Source organism: Gopherus evgoodei, unplaced genomic scaffold (assembly GCF_007399415.2).
Source record: "Gopherus evgoodei ecotype Sinaloan lineage unplaced genomic scaffold, rGopEvg1_v1.p scaffold_40_arrow_ctg1, whole genome shotgun sequence".
Taxonomy (NCBI): domain Eukaryota; kingdom Metazoa; phylum Chordata; order Testudines; family Testudinidae; genus Gopherus; species Gopherus evgoodei.
Window position 1 is genome coordinate 2,847,185 of NW_022060061.1, and position 15,326 is coordinate 2,862,510.

The 15,326-nt window shown below is 49.1% G+C and overlaps 1 protein-coding gene across 6 annotated transcripts in view; it reads left to right on the forward strand.

The window, feature by feature from the left end:
- The window catches only part of NFIX (nuclear factor I X), a 198,728-nt gene that overhangs the window by 26,819 nt on the left and 156,583 nt on the right, over positions 1–15,326 (forward strand). For 2 of the 6 annotated variants that reach the window (XM_030546135.1, XM_030546133.1), the window contains exon 1: positions 1,662–2,049. The exons of 1 other annotated variant lie outside the window; for it this stretch is intronic. Coding sequence is in view for 1 of the 5 variants with exons in the window: in XM_030546133.1 (XP_030401993.1) it covers positions 2,020–2,049 (30 nt within the window). In the remaining 4 variants the exon portion in view is untranslated. Of the gene's footprint in view, positions 1–308; positions 362–1,661; positions 2,050–2,821; positions 2,910–15,326 lie in introns of those variants that run through there. 3 more of the 6 variants (XM_030546139.1, XM_030546140.1, XM_030546141.1) reach the window with 3 other exon arrangements.

The following is a 15,326-nucleotide window of genomic DNA, read 5'->3' on the forward strand; positions in this document are numbered from 1 at the left end:
ATATGTCTAGCTGCGGGGGTTCTTCTACAAGGCGGGCCCCCACCCAAATGCAGCCGAGATATTTGCTTTTGCTTACTGAAAACTCAGCTCGGAGTGGAGCCGAATTTTCCCAGCCTCCTTCCCAAATAAGCTACAAGTCTCTTCTGCCATTTTGCAGAAGTCATTGGGCGCCCGATTTGGTAGCTCTGTGAGCAAGTCCGATTTTGTATCCTGGGGGGAGTTTTACAGCAGGTTGCCCCCCCCCGAAGAGCTTTGGTAAATACCCTGTCATTGCAGAGAGAACCCTTCCAAACAAGCCAGCCCTGCAGAGATGCATGCACGTTTGGGGAAGGCAGCATGTAGACTGGATGCAGCCTGACAGGTATTCAGAGACGGGATAAACTCGGCTGCTGCTTGATAACCCAATGTCTCCTTTCCCTCTTCTTGCAAAAGAGAAAACAGCTCGAGCCGTGCCCCCGCCCCCGCCCCCGCCCCGCTGAACTAGCGAATGCTGCTCCCGGCGCGGCAGGTGACTAGCCGGGCTGGAGACAGGTAAAGGGCCTTGCTCACCACCTGTTGGAGCAGACACCCCCCTGGCCGCGGGCTAGCTCCGGAGAGTCCGGCCAGGCTGCTGGTGTCTCGGGAAAACTCGCCCGCGTGGATGTGGGTGGCGGGGGGGGGCTGCAGCTCTGCGCGCCTGGCCGGGTTTCTGGCCCGGCACGGTGCAGCTAGGAACCGGGGCTGTTGTCCCCGCGCCTCTGAATACACGGGGGGGGGGTCTCAGGACTTCGCCTCTTTGCCCAGGGGGCTCGGACCAGCTAGCTCAGCTGGTTGCGTGGGTAGCTGGTGGCCGGGTTTTCAGGCGGGGAGAGACTGGAGCGAGTGTCGGATCTGCTGGGCGGCGGGGAGCGAAGCCGAGTTCAAAACGCTGCTGGGCTCGAAGGAGGGAAACGCGCCGGGTCACACCTGGGTTCCCCTCCTGGCGGGGGGGGGTAGTAAGAAATCAGCTGTCCCCATCCAGCGGGGAGTGACTCTCTCTAGACACGTTGGAAAGATTTGACTCTGACCCCCCGCCGCAGGAAATAAAATGACCCCACTCCCGCTTTCTAATGGACAAAAAAGACAATAATTGTATTGCCCCCCGCCCCCCCCCCCGCATCCCGGCGCTCAGGGCCCGATCTCTCCCCCCCCCATTGCAATAGTGCGGGATCGGGCCTGGCTGGGGACGGGGGGCACAGTGCGGAGCCCCCCCGGCCCCTTTTCCTTCTCTCTCCTCTGCTGCCTGCCCCCCTCGCGCTCCCCCTCCCCCACCTCTCCTGGGGCTAACCCCCCCCCCCAAGTGCCCGGCTCTTACTTCACTCACGGCCACAGCTCGGGCTCCGGCTCGCCCCAAAGCAGGGTGCTGGGCCAGCGCCTGGCCTCCCCCCCCGGACCCCCCCAGCCGCTCCAGAGACCCGAATAAAGCGCCCCAAACCCGGGGGGGGGGGAACAGCCACCAGCAACCCCCCTCCCAGCTCTGCCAGCTCGGCAGCAAACTTCCTGCAGGGCTTCACTTGCCCAGACTTTCCTCTCCCCCCCGGTCCCTCTCCTCCCTCCCCCCGCCGCTGCACCGCTCGAGCTGGAAGGGTTGCAAAACCGGGCGGCACAGAAGGTGGCATTTCTCCAGGCTGTGCAGGCCAATCTCCTTCCAACTTGAGCGAGACGTTAGAGTAAAAAAGGATCCAGCCGAGGAGGAAGGAGCGAGAGCCCGAGACGCGCCGGTCGCGATTTTCTTCCCAGCGCCAGGCGAACCCCCCCTCCCCCAATTTGTTTTTCCTCTGTTTTTTTCCCTTCCCTCCTTCCCGGGCCGATCGGGAACCGCGCGAGGCTCGCTCGCTCCTCTCGCCTTGGCCGAGGCATCTCCTGCTTCCGCTGCAAGAAGTCGAAGGGTTTGTGGAAACTCGAGAGCAATTTTCCCCCCCGTCTGGCTGGTTTGGGGGCTTTTTTTTGCTTTGTTTTGGTTTGTTTTGTTTTTTAGAGAGAGGGGAAAATGGGTTTCTGATGTTTGGCCAGTTTCCCTGCACCATAATGGTACGTGCCATGAGAATCAATAATTTCCTCTTATTAATACTTTCCCTTCCAAAGCAGCAAACAAGAGCGCTTTGTATTCTGCACCTCGAACCTCTGCCTGGGCATTTTGCTGCTGCTTGTACTTTACAAACTCCAGGGAGGGAAGGAGGGGGTTAGAGATGGTGTCTTGACGGTGAGTGTGATTTACAAAACCGAGATGAGGGTGATGGGCACAGCCAGACCCTTGCACAAGGGGCAGGGGGTTGGGAGGAGAAATCAGCCAGAGAGAAATGGCCAACTTACTGTCAAGGATTTTGCTTTGCAACTTTGGGGGTTTCCAGCTCCTGGCTTTAAAAATGCAACCAGTCGAGTCCCCTTGTCCCCTTAAGATGAATTTCTTTAAAAAAAATGTCACCACACAAGAATTATTCTGAAACAACATCAAAATAACCCCCCTCCCTTAAAAAACCAACCACCACCAATGGTCAGGTCAAATCTGGGTAGATGTTTCAGTAGACAGAATAATGTAATATCGTAACAGTAAATGTCTTACTTGTCTTGAATGAGCCGCGTGGCTGGCGGATGAGCGTGTGGAAAGATCATATATGAGATTACAGGACATTGTGTGTGTGTGTGTGTGTGTGTGTAGGGCAGTTGCTTGTGCTTCATAACAAACAAAAGTGCTAATATGTTTCCAAGCTGCTTTCTAAAGGGCAGCTTGACACCCCCAAAACACAGAGCTGTGCGGTGAGGAGATCAAATGCTTGTAGAAGCTACGCAGAGAAGAGGAGATTTGGCTGGAAAGAGAATTGTGCTAAATTGACCCTACCCTGTCCTGACTTGGGAGTCAACAGGACACGCGCTGATTTTCTAGGGCATTGGTGAGTGTATGTATGTGGTGTATTTTCTTCAGCGGGCGTCGTGCTGTAGTGAGTCTGATTTTTCAGCAAGTGAGAGCCTTTTTCGGGGATAAACACAGTGGCCTGGTCAGTTGAAATAAGACAGAGGTTATATTTAAAGCCTGTACTAAAGAGTTATCAAGTAATAGCCCCCCCCCTTCTTTTGAATGAGAAAACCTCTCTTACCAGTGAGAAAACCTCTAATTAACAGTATTTGCAGCTCTAGGGAAAGGGTTTGAATTTCATTTTTAGCACGATTTAAAAAAATTAGTTTTCCTTTTTTGGGTGTGCTAAGGCCACACACACCCTTGTGAAAATAAATAAACGAAGAGAACACAATTAAGCAATATTTTTATACAGGGGTGAGTGAGATAAAGTCCAGAGCACTTGGTATAAAGCCAAGTTTTATTCCAGTGTGTGGATTTGTTTTTTTATTTCTCCCCAATGAGATAAAAAGCAAATGAAATTTAGGGAGGACACACACACAAAAAAAAGGGGGTGGAGAAGAAAAACAGCCACCCACAATTTATTTACCTCTTGATTTGCTTTATTAGTATTTTGGGCTGATGGAATGTGGATGATCAGCGAAGAGGGTCTGGCTGTGTGTGGATGGAAGAAAGTAACCAATTGCTATAGGAAAATCCACCCGGTATGCGAATTCCAAAAGAAAATCGGCTCACACACCTGAAAAGCAGTGGCCAGAAATCCACGTTCTTTTTGCCAGGGGAATATTTTAGCCAGAACTGAAACAAAGCCTTTATTTATTGCAGTGACAGGGGCAGGACTTCTTATTTGTGAAGGGTCACTGCCACGTTGCCAGTTCCTTTTCTGAACTGTAGATTGCAAAAAAAGCCTTTTGCCCCAGGTGCTGTGGGCTTGGAGAGAGGTTACACCTCATAAGCGACTATGGGCCATTTTGGGGAAGGCAGCAGGAAAAGTTGCCTTGGTCTGTTTTATGGCAAACTAGTGCCGCAGTGGTACTTAAAAAAAAAACCACAATCAGATTGCAACAGTTTTAATCCATGTCTTCCCGCTCATCGGCGCAACCCTGTTTTGTTTGTTTATTTGATTGCTAGGCAGTGAGGAGGGGAAGAAATTGATAATGGCTTTCCTGCCTGTCTCGCAAAGGAGAAAAAAAATCGGGTGGGGGGAGGATTTGAAAATACCAACAGCTGAATTCAATCTTGGCTTTGCTGTGTTTAAAATAGTGAACTTCCTTCTCCATTGAATTGAAGATTGAGCAGAGATATTGTCCGTACAGCTTGGCTGAGGAAGCAGTTTACTGCAGTGTATCTGTATTATTAGTTGGATTATTATATGTATTACAGTCGCTCCAAAGGTGCCATCTGAGATTGGTTCCCTTTTGCGCTAGGGACTGTACAGATGGCCAGGGACAGTTTACAAGAGAAAATTCCTTCTTCCTGTAAGGATGTGTGCATGTGCTTAATGTGACGTGCTTGTCCTGAGCAGAGAGTTAATGCTCATGTGTTGGACAGGATCAGGGCCTAATGAACAAAACAGACAAAGCATGGTTCAGAAGAAGGGAAACTGAGGCCCAGAGAAATTCAGTGATTTGCCCAGGGTCACCCAGGAACTGTGAATTCAATCAGAAGGTCCTGTGTTCCAGTGCCTTATCCTGTAATCTATAGATATAGATATATAAAGCAAACCGAAAGTTACCTCGTTTGAGACACTGCGTTTTGGCATATTAATTTCATTTCATATGGCAGATAGAGAACAAATTTAAAAAAAGCAAATACAAAGTAAGCAGATGCACCTCTTTTTCTTATATCTTGATAAACCTATGGATGATTTTTTGCAAAGCTGCTTTCTTTTGTAGCTACGTGAATTTTAGCTCATACTGGGAAAGGAGGCCGGGGGGGGGGGAATGCCTTGATGCAGCTGAAGGAAAACAGTTGCAGGTGTGTGAAATAATTCATATCCATTCCGATATCTCTCCTTTAGCAAACAATTTTTAATTTTTTTGTGTGGTCCATCTTGCAGTAAAGCCCAGCACATTGTGGGGGGAGGGGGAGCGCATGGAGAGGTATGTGTTAATTTGAACATAATCCATTGATATTAACGAACAAAGGCAATGAGCTCTCATAAACCCTTTGCAGATTGCATCGGTGGAATAGGACTGGCCGTTTGGAAATCTTTGCTTAGAGGGAAGATCTGGCCTAGAGTGATCGTTGGCTAATTGGCAGGAAGCTGAGGTGTTGGTCACAGTAACAAAGTTTCTGAAAAGTCACCAAGAAGAACATTTTCAAAAGTGCCTGAATGACTTAAGAGGCTAAATGCTATTGGCTTTCACTGACCTGCTGAGGGCCAGATTTTCGAAGGTATTCTGGTGCATAGAGACACAGACGGGCAGCTACACAAGCTTGAAGTCAGGGAGAGTCTCAGTATTTGGGGGGTCTGGGGCTAGTTGCTTATCTGCATTGGGAGGTGCTTAAATACATTTGGAATCTGGCCCTTCGCAGCACAAGTTACATTGGAAGCCAATAGCATTTAGGGTTCTAAGAGCAAGCAGAGAGCCCCAGCATGGCCGCGGTGACTTGGGCTTGCAGGGTTTGGGTTGGGGGAAGGATAAAAATGGCAGTGAAGACGTTGTTTGGGCTCTGGGACCCCGCAAGTGGGGAGGGTCTCAGAGCCGGGACTCCAGGCCGAGCCCAAACATCTACATGGCAATTTTTAGCCTTGCAGCCTGAGTCAATTGACCTGGGCTCTGAGATTCGGTGCCGCAGGTTTTTATTACAGCGTAGACGTACTCCTAGGTGCTTTTGAACATGTTACACCAAATGGCTTGAGGCCCAGATGAAATCACAGGGTCAGATTCTCCTCTCTCTTCATGCGGGGTGGTTAGGGTGACTAGTTGTCCCGATTTTATAGGGACAGTCCCGATATTTGGGGCTTTTTCTTATATAGGCACCTATTACCCCCCATCTCCGTCTCGATTTTTCACACTTGCTGTCTGGTCTCCCTAGGAGTGGCCTCACAGCAGACAGTGGGGCTTGGTCGATAACCTGAGAGGATGAGGTCTGGCCTTTGTTTTTTTGGGAGGGGTTTGGTGGCTGTTGCTTTGTGGTGGCCTCTCTCCGTGCAGCCGTGGTCACGAGCTGCTGTAGCCAGAGGTGGATCGGGGGCTCGAGGGCCTGGTTGCTGTTGATTGTCATGTTGCCATTCCCCTTGGTTCTGATGAATCTTGTATGGGTTAATCCTGTGACTGTGCGCTTGGCCTGCATGTTACATTTTGCACCAGGCTCTTGGGGAGATTGATGCAAACATGAGAGCAATTGGGTCATGTCAAGTGACAGACAACCATTAGAAACCGGGGCCCAGATCCAACAGCAATCAGAGGAAATCAGTAGAATTTAGGAGCCTAAATACCTTGGTGAATCTGGGTGTGGGCTGCTAGAAGTGAAACTCTAATTTTACAGCAATGACACCATCGCGGTTCACTAAGGCAGTAAACAACTATGCCTTGTTGGTCTATTAAACGCCCGATGCTGTACCTGTTACTGGTGTAAAAGCCTTTCCTGAGTCCCCTTTCACTTTGCTGACGTTGCTCAGGGAAGTGAAGTTTGCAAGCTGAATTAACGAAAGGGGCCAATCCTGCAGTCCTCGCTTGGGCAAAGCTCCCGCCGACATACCTGACGCAAGCATCTCGGGCCAGTAACTAGCCTGCTACTCGTAGTGTCCTGTCTCAAGTGCTAAGCAGAACTGGCTTACGGCAGCGCTGAATGCAGCAAAACTCGGTTTAGAGCAGAGTCTGGGCTGGGAGGAGCTGCCAAAATTGACTGCGGATTCAGGCCGCTTGTGTGTTCAGATCCCGGGGCCTGTGCTGCAGTGAGTTACCCAGTGAGATGTGAAATTAACCACGGCCTGCTCCCTCCTTGAGCATGATGGAGGACTTGTTTGCTGGGGGTAGAGCTGATCCGTGCAGGGGGGGAAAGGCAGCTCTGCGTCACCGCTTGGTGCTCGGAAGCCAAGATTTCTTATTTTAAAACTGGAACATCTGAATTCAACCAACGCTATTAAAAACAAGCTGAATATTCTGTTGAGATCTGGAGGGAGGGAGAGGTTTCTTAGAGATGAGGTGGGGGGGATGGAAGCAATTCCAAGGAGCCGAATCTAAACAGAGATGAGATTTTGCTCTCTGCAAAGTAACTTTTGCTGCCTCCCGAACTCTTGCCTGGCTCTACCTTAGAAGCATATGCAAGCCCGGTTTATTTTGACAGAAGTCTCTTTCTGTGAGCTGCCTGGATTCACACACACACAAAAAAGTGACACTCCCCCCCACCCCCCCCCGCCTTTCCCCTGTTGGCAAGTGTTCGTGTGAATCTGACTGGAGCAAAGTTCAATAGGCTGCGTCAGTTGCAAAACAGTGTTGCCTCTAATGGAGGGCAGGGTGGGGGGTGGATTTTAAACAGATTTGGCGAAAAAGAATGTATATGTCTCTAATCCAAAAAAAGCTTGAAAACACCTAGAAATGTGGGTATGTGGGAGTTGTAAAATTCCAAATACCCTGCAATTTTATGTATTTTTTTAGCAAAAAAAAAAGGTGCCTTTTTAAAGGGGGGGAATAGGCACATTTGTATAACACAGCTCCAGCTTCTTAGATCATGAAACGTGTCAGACTAGATGATCAGAAGAGCCTTCAAATACATGGCGGGCATTAGTGTCTCGAAGGTGAAAGATCTCAGCCTGGGGAGAACTACATTTAAGCTACATTTGTAAAATCCATATTTAAGGACTGAAACAAAACCTGTCTGATTTTTTTCCCTCTCCCAAAGAAGCTGGACGCTCAGCGGCTCACACAGATTTCTGTGAGATTTGGGGGTGCTCAACCCTTCTGAGAAGCAGGTTGGTCCAGTTTGGGTCTTGAGCCTGGAAGTACTTACTCATGCATGCAAATTTACTCAAGCAAGAGCCCCTCTGGTGCAGAATATTGGCTGAATGGCTAATCATGCACAAGGGGGCTGAAAGCAGAGGAAGGGGGTCTGGGAGTAGGACTCTTGCTTAGAAATTGTGAAAGGTGGGTTCAAATCCCTGCCCCGCTGTCAGCTTCCTGTGTGACCTTGGCAAGTTGCTTAACTGATTTGTGCCTCGGTTCCCCCATCTGTAACATGGGGATAATAGTCCTGCCTCACCCTCCAGGGAGGCTGGAGGATAAATACATTAAAGAGTGTGATACACTTTGAGATCTACAGCTGACAAGTTTCTCTAAGAGCCAGGACTTATTGTAGGGCGAACGAGGGATTGCAACCTGCAGCTGGGTTTGGGTTCTCTTGCTTTGAATGGTTTTTTAGCCTCAAAAATTCCAGATGTGTGACTCAAGTTGTTAAGCCAAGATGGGAAGATTTGTCCCCTCAAATCTGGGGACAGTTCAGTCTAGGGCCTCACGCTCCGCTCATTAGAAAGGCAGGAACCATCTGCAGAAGGTGGCTTTGGCACACCGTTCACACCCAGCCAGGGCCCAAGGGGATTTTAAAATCGAGGCCAGGGTGGGGGGAAATCTGTCTGTCGATGGAGAATGTTGGGATTTCGGATCTCAGTGTCTGGCGGTGAAGGCTTCCACTGTGAGCTCTCGGCTGTGATTTTCAGTGGCCCCTTCCCTTCTGCCTGTTGTGAAATTATTTGGCTCCTGGTCTCAGTTTTTACGACAAACGTTCATGTTGCTGCTTCGTGGCTTTCGGCGCTCCCTGCGTGGATAGGGGAACAGGCCTGCGTGTGTGTGCACCGCTCCAGCAAACTCCTAGCATTCCTTCCACATAAAGCGATCCCAGTCGACTTCCTGCACCTCCCGATCTTAGGCCTTTGATTAGCTTCTGTTCTGTTCTATTTCGTTTTTTATACCATGCTCATCGCCATCACTTGTATGGGCCAGCATTGGAAAGGCTAAGGCACCCTGCAACATCGGGGCTGCCATCCCACACCCCCAGCCTCCTCATCAACAATTGGCCAAGTTATTTCCCCTTTTCTGGCTGGCCTGACATTTTCTCCATCCAGTCCTGCCCTTGCGAGGGAAAAACTGTTGTGAGGGATGGGGACTGATCCTCTAATAATACATTATCCCCAAGATTTCGTTTGGAGAAGTCACATTTTGTTTTACTCCGGTAAATGGTGCAGAACACCTGCTTTTGTTTCTCCCCAGAGGTGGCTGCATTTCAGTAGTTGTTGAAGATCTATATAATTTGTGTCACTTTTGCCAAATTCTTCGATTCGAGGGGAGGGGGGAATCAGAAAAAAGGAAAACATTTCCATTTTTCATCCTGCAACGGCTTTTCCTTTCAAAAGCGTCTTGAATTTTATTAAAAACAAAATTCAAAATTGTTTTAAAGCAATTGAAATTGAAATTGAAATGAACCATTTGGATGGTGTTGAAACAAAATGCTTTGTTTGACCTGAACTTAGATCTTTTCCCCCTGTGCGTCTCGATTTGTTGAACATTTTAAAAAATGTTCATTTTCAGTCTGCCCCGAAACTCTTCCCCCCCACCCCGACTTTGCCAATGAACCGGCAAATATGTGGTTCACCCTGCTCTGTTGTAAATGTCAGTTGTTACGAACCTCCTCACAGAGTGTCCAGAGACCTCCTGAACTAGATGCTGCCTTCGAAGGCCCTTCAATCCAGCAGACAAAGGCTTAGCCAGATGCAACGGCTGGAATTTGAAGCGAGACACGGTCAGACTGGGAATAGGGGGAAGATTTTTAACAGAGAGAGGAATCAACCATTGGCGCAACTGGCAAGTTACGCGCTGGATTCTCCATCGCTTTAAGTGGGGATAAGACGTCTTTCTAAATGGCAAGCTCTAATTCGGCCAGGATTTATGGCCTTGCTACAGCAGTTGGTGTGTGGGATCCTGTGACCCGCGCAAGGCGGGTGTCGGGGACAGAGGATCAGAGAGAACTGTCCCTTCTGGCTGTAAACATCCATGAACTAGATACAATTTCTCTGTGCTTGTGGGTGGTTGGTTGGTTTTTTCATTTTTTTTTTTTAGCTACTTTTTAGAAGACAAAATTACAATATGTTACCCAAGCGAAAACTCATATTTAATTTTTTTCTCCCATGTTACTAAGTAACATTTCTTAAGCGATTGAAACCAGAACTAAAAAAAACAAAACAAAACTAATTTAGTCATTCTCAGGAGACCTGGGCTGGGTTCATTCAATCCCTCTCTTGGCGCTCTCATTATCGTAGTATGTGTCGTATAAGCGGCAGCGTGATCCAATGAGTGTTCTAATGGGAGTCAAGAGAGCTGACATCTGTTCCTGGCGCTGCCACTGGCCTGCCGGGTGCCTCAGTTTCACCATCTGTAAAATGAGGGAGAAGGCTACTGCCCTTGTTTGTACAGCAGTGTGAGATCTGCTAATGAAAACTGCCATGGAAAATCTAGGGGTGGTGATGGTGGTTGTTGTTGTTATTTGATTCTTCTTCCCCATTTACCAGTGTAGCCGATTCTGGTGCTTTGACTGAAAAAAAAAATCTCACTTAAAATCCTTTGCTGGAAGCCCCATCTCCTGGCATCTTGAAATTTTGGTAGAATCTTGGCTTTCATTTACAAAAGTGAAATTAACATAAAATGAGAGATTTTTTTTTAAAAAACCCCACCATTTCTAGCCCTAGTGATTGTGGAGAAAATCTTGAAAACGTGACCCCAAAGGCTTAATAAAAATCAAAAGGCAAATTGTTATTCTTTTAAAACATTTCATGATTTTAAAACCCAGCTCCCAGTTTTTTAGGGCAGGGGCTGCCTCCAGATTTATGCAGTGTTTATTCTCCGTAGGGGCCAGCGTCTGGTCATTTTCACTCACTTTCTGTCTCTAAATTTCTTTCCCTCTCTCATACCAGAGAGTAAAATTGATCCCCAGCTCATGGTCTGTCCCCCAACTAACTCCCAATACAAGAACTGTTTTGAGGGCTTACGGAGCAACGGGACTCTAGGTAGCTCCCTGTAGATGGGTGAATTTCACCCCCAGTGAATGTTACAAGGCGGGGGGATGTGGGTGTTCAAAGGGGCTAAAGGACAGTTTTGATTAAGAAAAAAAAAGTCTTAGTGGTTTTTTTAATTTAAATTTCAAAAGTTAAGTTCATTTTGGGCCTATGCCATTTCTCAGTGCCTATTTAATAATTCTTATTAATATTAGATCAGGGCCTCCGTTGTGCCAGGCGAGCACTGCACAGAAACACAGTGAGACACAGGCCCTGCCCCGAAGAGTTTTCTGTTACATTTGTTTAAAATCAAGGCCTGATCCTGTGGATGATGAACAAACTGCGTGGCTGGTAGGATCACTGACAATACGAGGGAGAGGCAGCAGGCCAGAGAGATTGTGTGACCTTACGCATGGGGCACTGCACTGGGTGTCAGAACACCAGGGTTCTGTGCCTACCTCTGCTAGCAACCTTGGGCTAACCAATTTGCGCCTCAGTTTCCCCTTACAGGTATTGAGTGTGAGCTGGGTAGGGACTGTCTCTTAGTCAGTGTCTTTGCAGCTGAGGGTCTGATCCTACTATAAGAAGAAGAAGCCAGATGAGCGTATTAGCAGTTAGGAGGTGGAAAGCCGGGCAAAATTATTTGATCTAAACTTTTTTTGGGGTGAAAAATATAGATTTGATGACCCTGCCCCAACATTTTGCTAATTTGTATTGGTTTTGCAGCACTGTGTCCTTTGGGGAAAAAAATTAAAACAAAAATCTCCCCCCCTCTAAATGTTTCAGATTTAAACAGTTGTTTTGTTTCAAAATGGCCTCATTTGATTTTTAAAAGTTCAAAGAGGCTCAAAATCGAAGCGAGATGGTTAATTTCAAGTTGACCGAACCATTTAGTTTGACCCCAAATGAGTTTTTCTCCCACCTCAGATTTTTAGATTTTTTGGCAAATGTCATTTTCGGTTAAGTCCCAAATGAATTCCTCCCTCCAGATTTTCAGAACTGGGAGTGAACCAAGAAATCCTTTTGTCGCCCAGCTCCACCTAAGGGTAGGGTTTCTGGCTGTGCTAAATGCCTGTTTCCCCATGGGAAATAAGGAGATTACTCATGGGGGGAGAGACATTTTGCGCCTGTCCCAGGGTGCATGCCCTCAGAGCCAGCGGCAGCAGCCCCTGAATTAGCATGGTGAGGATGTCAGATTGAGTGGGAGCCTTTGATGTCATTTATGATGAAGGCAGAGTGATTCTCTTGGGAATTTCAAGTCCAGGCAGTAAGACAGGTCTAGGGCTAATTGGCACATGCAGGCTTTGAATGCACACATACTTGGCTCCCTGGCCGGCAGTGGGTGTTGCAGCCGATCCCCACACCCAGGCTGTAAGATCTGGAGGGGAATGGGTCTAGTGTGTTAGAGTGGGGGAGGGGGTGGGGGAGGGCTGGGACTCCTGAGGTCTGCTTCCCCCTCCGTTGCTGCCGCGCTGTGTGACCTCAGAGTGCCAGACAAGTCCACCTGCTTCCCGTTCTTCAACGTCCCCATGTTTAAAGAGGACAATGATGCTGAATGAGTGAGGAGGGGTGTGTTGGAGGGGTTGATTGAACCCAGGGAAGAGTTTTTGAGCTGGGCAGAGGGAAGGTGTCTGCGAAGGGTAGACTGTCTTTGGTGCAGACGGGATCCCCTGGGGGCAGACGGACTCCTTGATTTATTGTGTTCATTAGACCATGCTGGTGGATTTATCCCGTGTATGTTAGGCCTGGGCAGGGCTGGATGGGCAGAGACTGGTAAGAAAGTTGCCTCAGAGGAGCTCAGATACTGCAGGTACCTGTGCTTGGCTCTCAATGTTTTGGCTGGAGTGAGCGATGAGTTATCGATCTCCAGCTTTGGCTAGTTGGGGACAGGCTGTGCCCATATACCTGTGTGAGGGTACCACCGTGGGCATGAGACCACATTCAAATGTCACTCTGTGCCTCAGTTTCCCCATCTGTAAAAGGGGGGAATTCCCAGGGAAGGGGTAGGTTCCCCATCTCTTGATGCCTTCCAATCCAGCCTGGCTGCCTTTCTGGGAGACGCTTTAGTTCCTGGGCTCAGGACAGGAGGACCTGGCTGACATCGACTGTTCTCTGTTGGTCAGGTCAGGCTAGTGGATCTACTGCTACCTGCTGGCGTTGGACTCCAGGAAAAATGGGGAGAGCTGCCCTTCCTAGGCTGGCAGAGAGGGGTTCAAATTGTGGGGCTCTCCTTTGCGGTGTAACTAGAACCGTCCAGCTCAATCAAAATACCCCTTTCCCCCAATTCAGAGATTCTGCACCCTCCAGCAAGACCCCTGCCAGCCGCTGCAGTTTCACATCTTGGCCGCCTGATGGGGTTCCCCCACTTCGCAGTCTGACGTGCCCCAAGGGCTTTGGGCAGGGTTGGGGCCTGGTACGGGTTTGTTCCTGACCGCATGGCTTGGGGTTTCCCGCTCTTTTATCTGAATAAGGAACACAATTTAAAAGATGGGGGCTCTTAGTGAAAGTTATGCAGCTGGGGTTAGTTTTGGGGGGGCAGGAGGGAGAGCTGTGGGGTGAGGGTCTGATCCGTGGGGATTGCTTTGACTTTCCCATACACAGTCTCCTGTTTGTGTCCTACTCCACAGCTTGGCCAGGCTGCATCACAGCCTCCTCTGCTTCTCCATCATCTCTGCACCCCAGCTCCCCCCACCCTGCACCCTCACAGCCCCCTGCTCCCCCACCCCCTCTCTCCCCAGCTGCACACGATCACTTGCTCCCCCTCCCCCCCACATTTCGGTACTCAACTGAGCCTGGAACAGTCTATTTTTCGAAAACACAGTCGGCGCCGAGTCGAGCGATGTCCCTCCCTAATCCCCGGAGCTCCCCCGTTACCCTCTCGCTAGTAAAGATATTTTCTTATTAAGTGGGGGGGAGAGGGAAAAAGTGGAGGGGCCTCCAATCTGTTCCATATGTTGGACAAGCCTCGTTTTGGATTTAATATTTTCCCGCTCCCAAAAACAATAAGGAGCCCGGGCCAAGTGCTATATTCTAAGAGGAAGTGTTGGCTCATGGCTGGAGTATGTGACATGCTTCGGGCACAGGGATTGTACATGTATGTGTAATAAATCCCATGTGCAGAGCACACAGCAGCTTTTCCTTCCTGCCACGGCTGGAATCCTGAGCGAGAAGGTGTTGTTCGAAATGCTCCCATGCTTGCCAGAGCTGGCTGGGGAGGGGAGATGGGGCCGGTAGATTTCAGATCCTTACCAGCGTGGTCGTGGCTGGAATTCTGCTGGCGGGATCCTGTATAACAAGAGCAGCTTTGCGACGTTTTTCATCCCAAACTTCCATTTCCTTCGAGAAACAGCCTGTGGTTGGCAAATGAACCATTTGAGACCCGCAGAAGAGCTCGAGGTAGCTCAAAAGCTCGTCTCTCTCCCCCACAGAAGTGGGTCCAGTAAAATATATTACCTCCCCTACCTCCTCTCTCTGATTTCCTGTGTCAACCCGGCTCCAGCACCCCTGCCTAGTTTCATTTTGGTCAATTTCTGAAGTTTTGATGGGTGGGGGAGCCATTTCTCCCCTTTTGCTCCTCTCCCCCAAAGTTTTCTATTTAAAAAGGCAGAGAAAAATCCAACAACCAGACCCCCAACAGTTTTGATTCCCTCCCCCCACTGGAAAATGTGGAATCTTTTCATGGAGCGGGGAGCGTCCTTATTTAAAAATCAGGAACCGTATGAAAATATTGGCCAGCCAGCTCCGTTAATGACTCACCATGATCAAAATATTAGAGAGAGAAAAACTAACAATATTCGGTTATAAAAAGGGGGGGGGGATTATTCGCTCATTTGTCCCGTCCAAGTAAATAATACTCTCAATTTAAGAGCCCTGCAGTAGCAGATGTGGCATAAGAGCTTGGTCTCTCATAGAGATCAGGTTAAGCCCTGAAGCTTTAGCTCCCAGGCTGTCTGGCTTGGCGGATAGAGCACTGGGATCCTGGACACCTGGGTCTTATTCCCAGCTCTGGCACTGGTCTGCTGGGCGACCTCGTCAGTTGCTTCGGCCCAGCTGCTCTAAGGGGTCAAGGTGCGTAGTTCCCACTGGAGTTACCTTGGGGGAGCTGATCCCATTCCATGGAAACAAAGGAGCGTTGCCCTTTACTTCAACAGGAACAGGGGCAGGCTCCGGGAGAGACAGATGCCAGATGCTTGGAAGTCCCAGCTTAAAGCATCATTTTTATTGTGCTGGAATTGTGGTAGTGCTCAGAGATCCGGCCCTCACCCGAACGACAACCCTTGCTGTGAACAGCTACCACGTTTATCTGGCTTGCTATATGGCCCCTATAAATGGGGCATCTAGGCACCACCTGGTCTTTACTGCATTTACCCTCCCCCTCATCCCCACCATGGGGCACAGCCCTGTTGTTATACCAGTTTTAGGGGTGGGGAAACTGAGGCACACAGTGGGTAAATGACTTGTTGT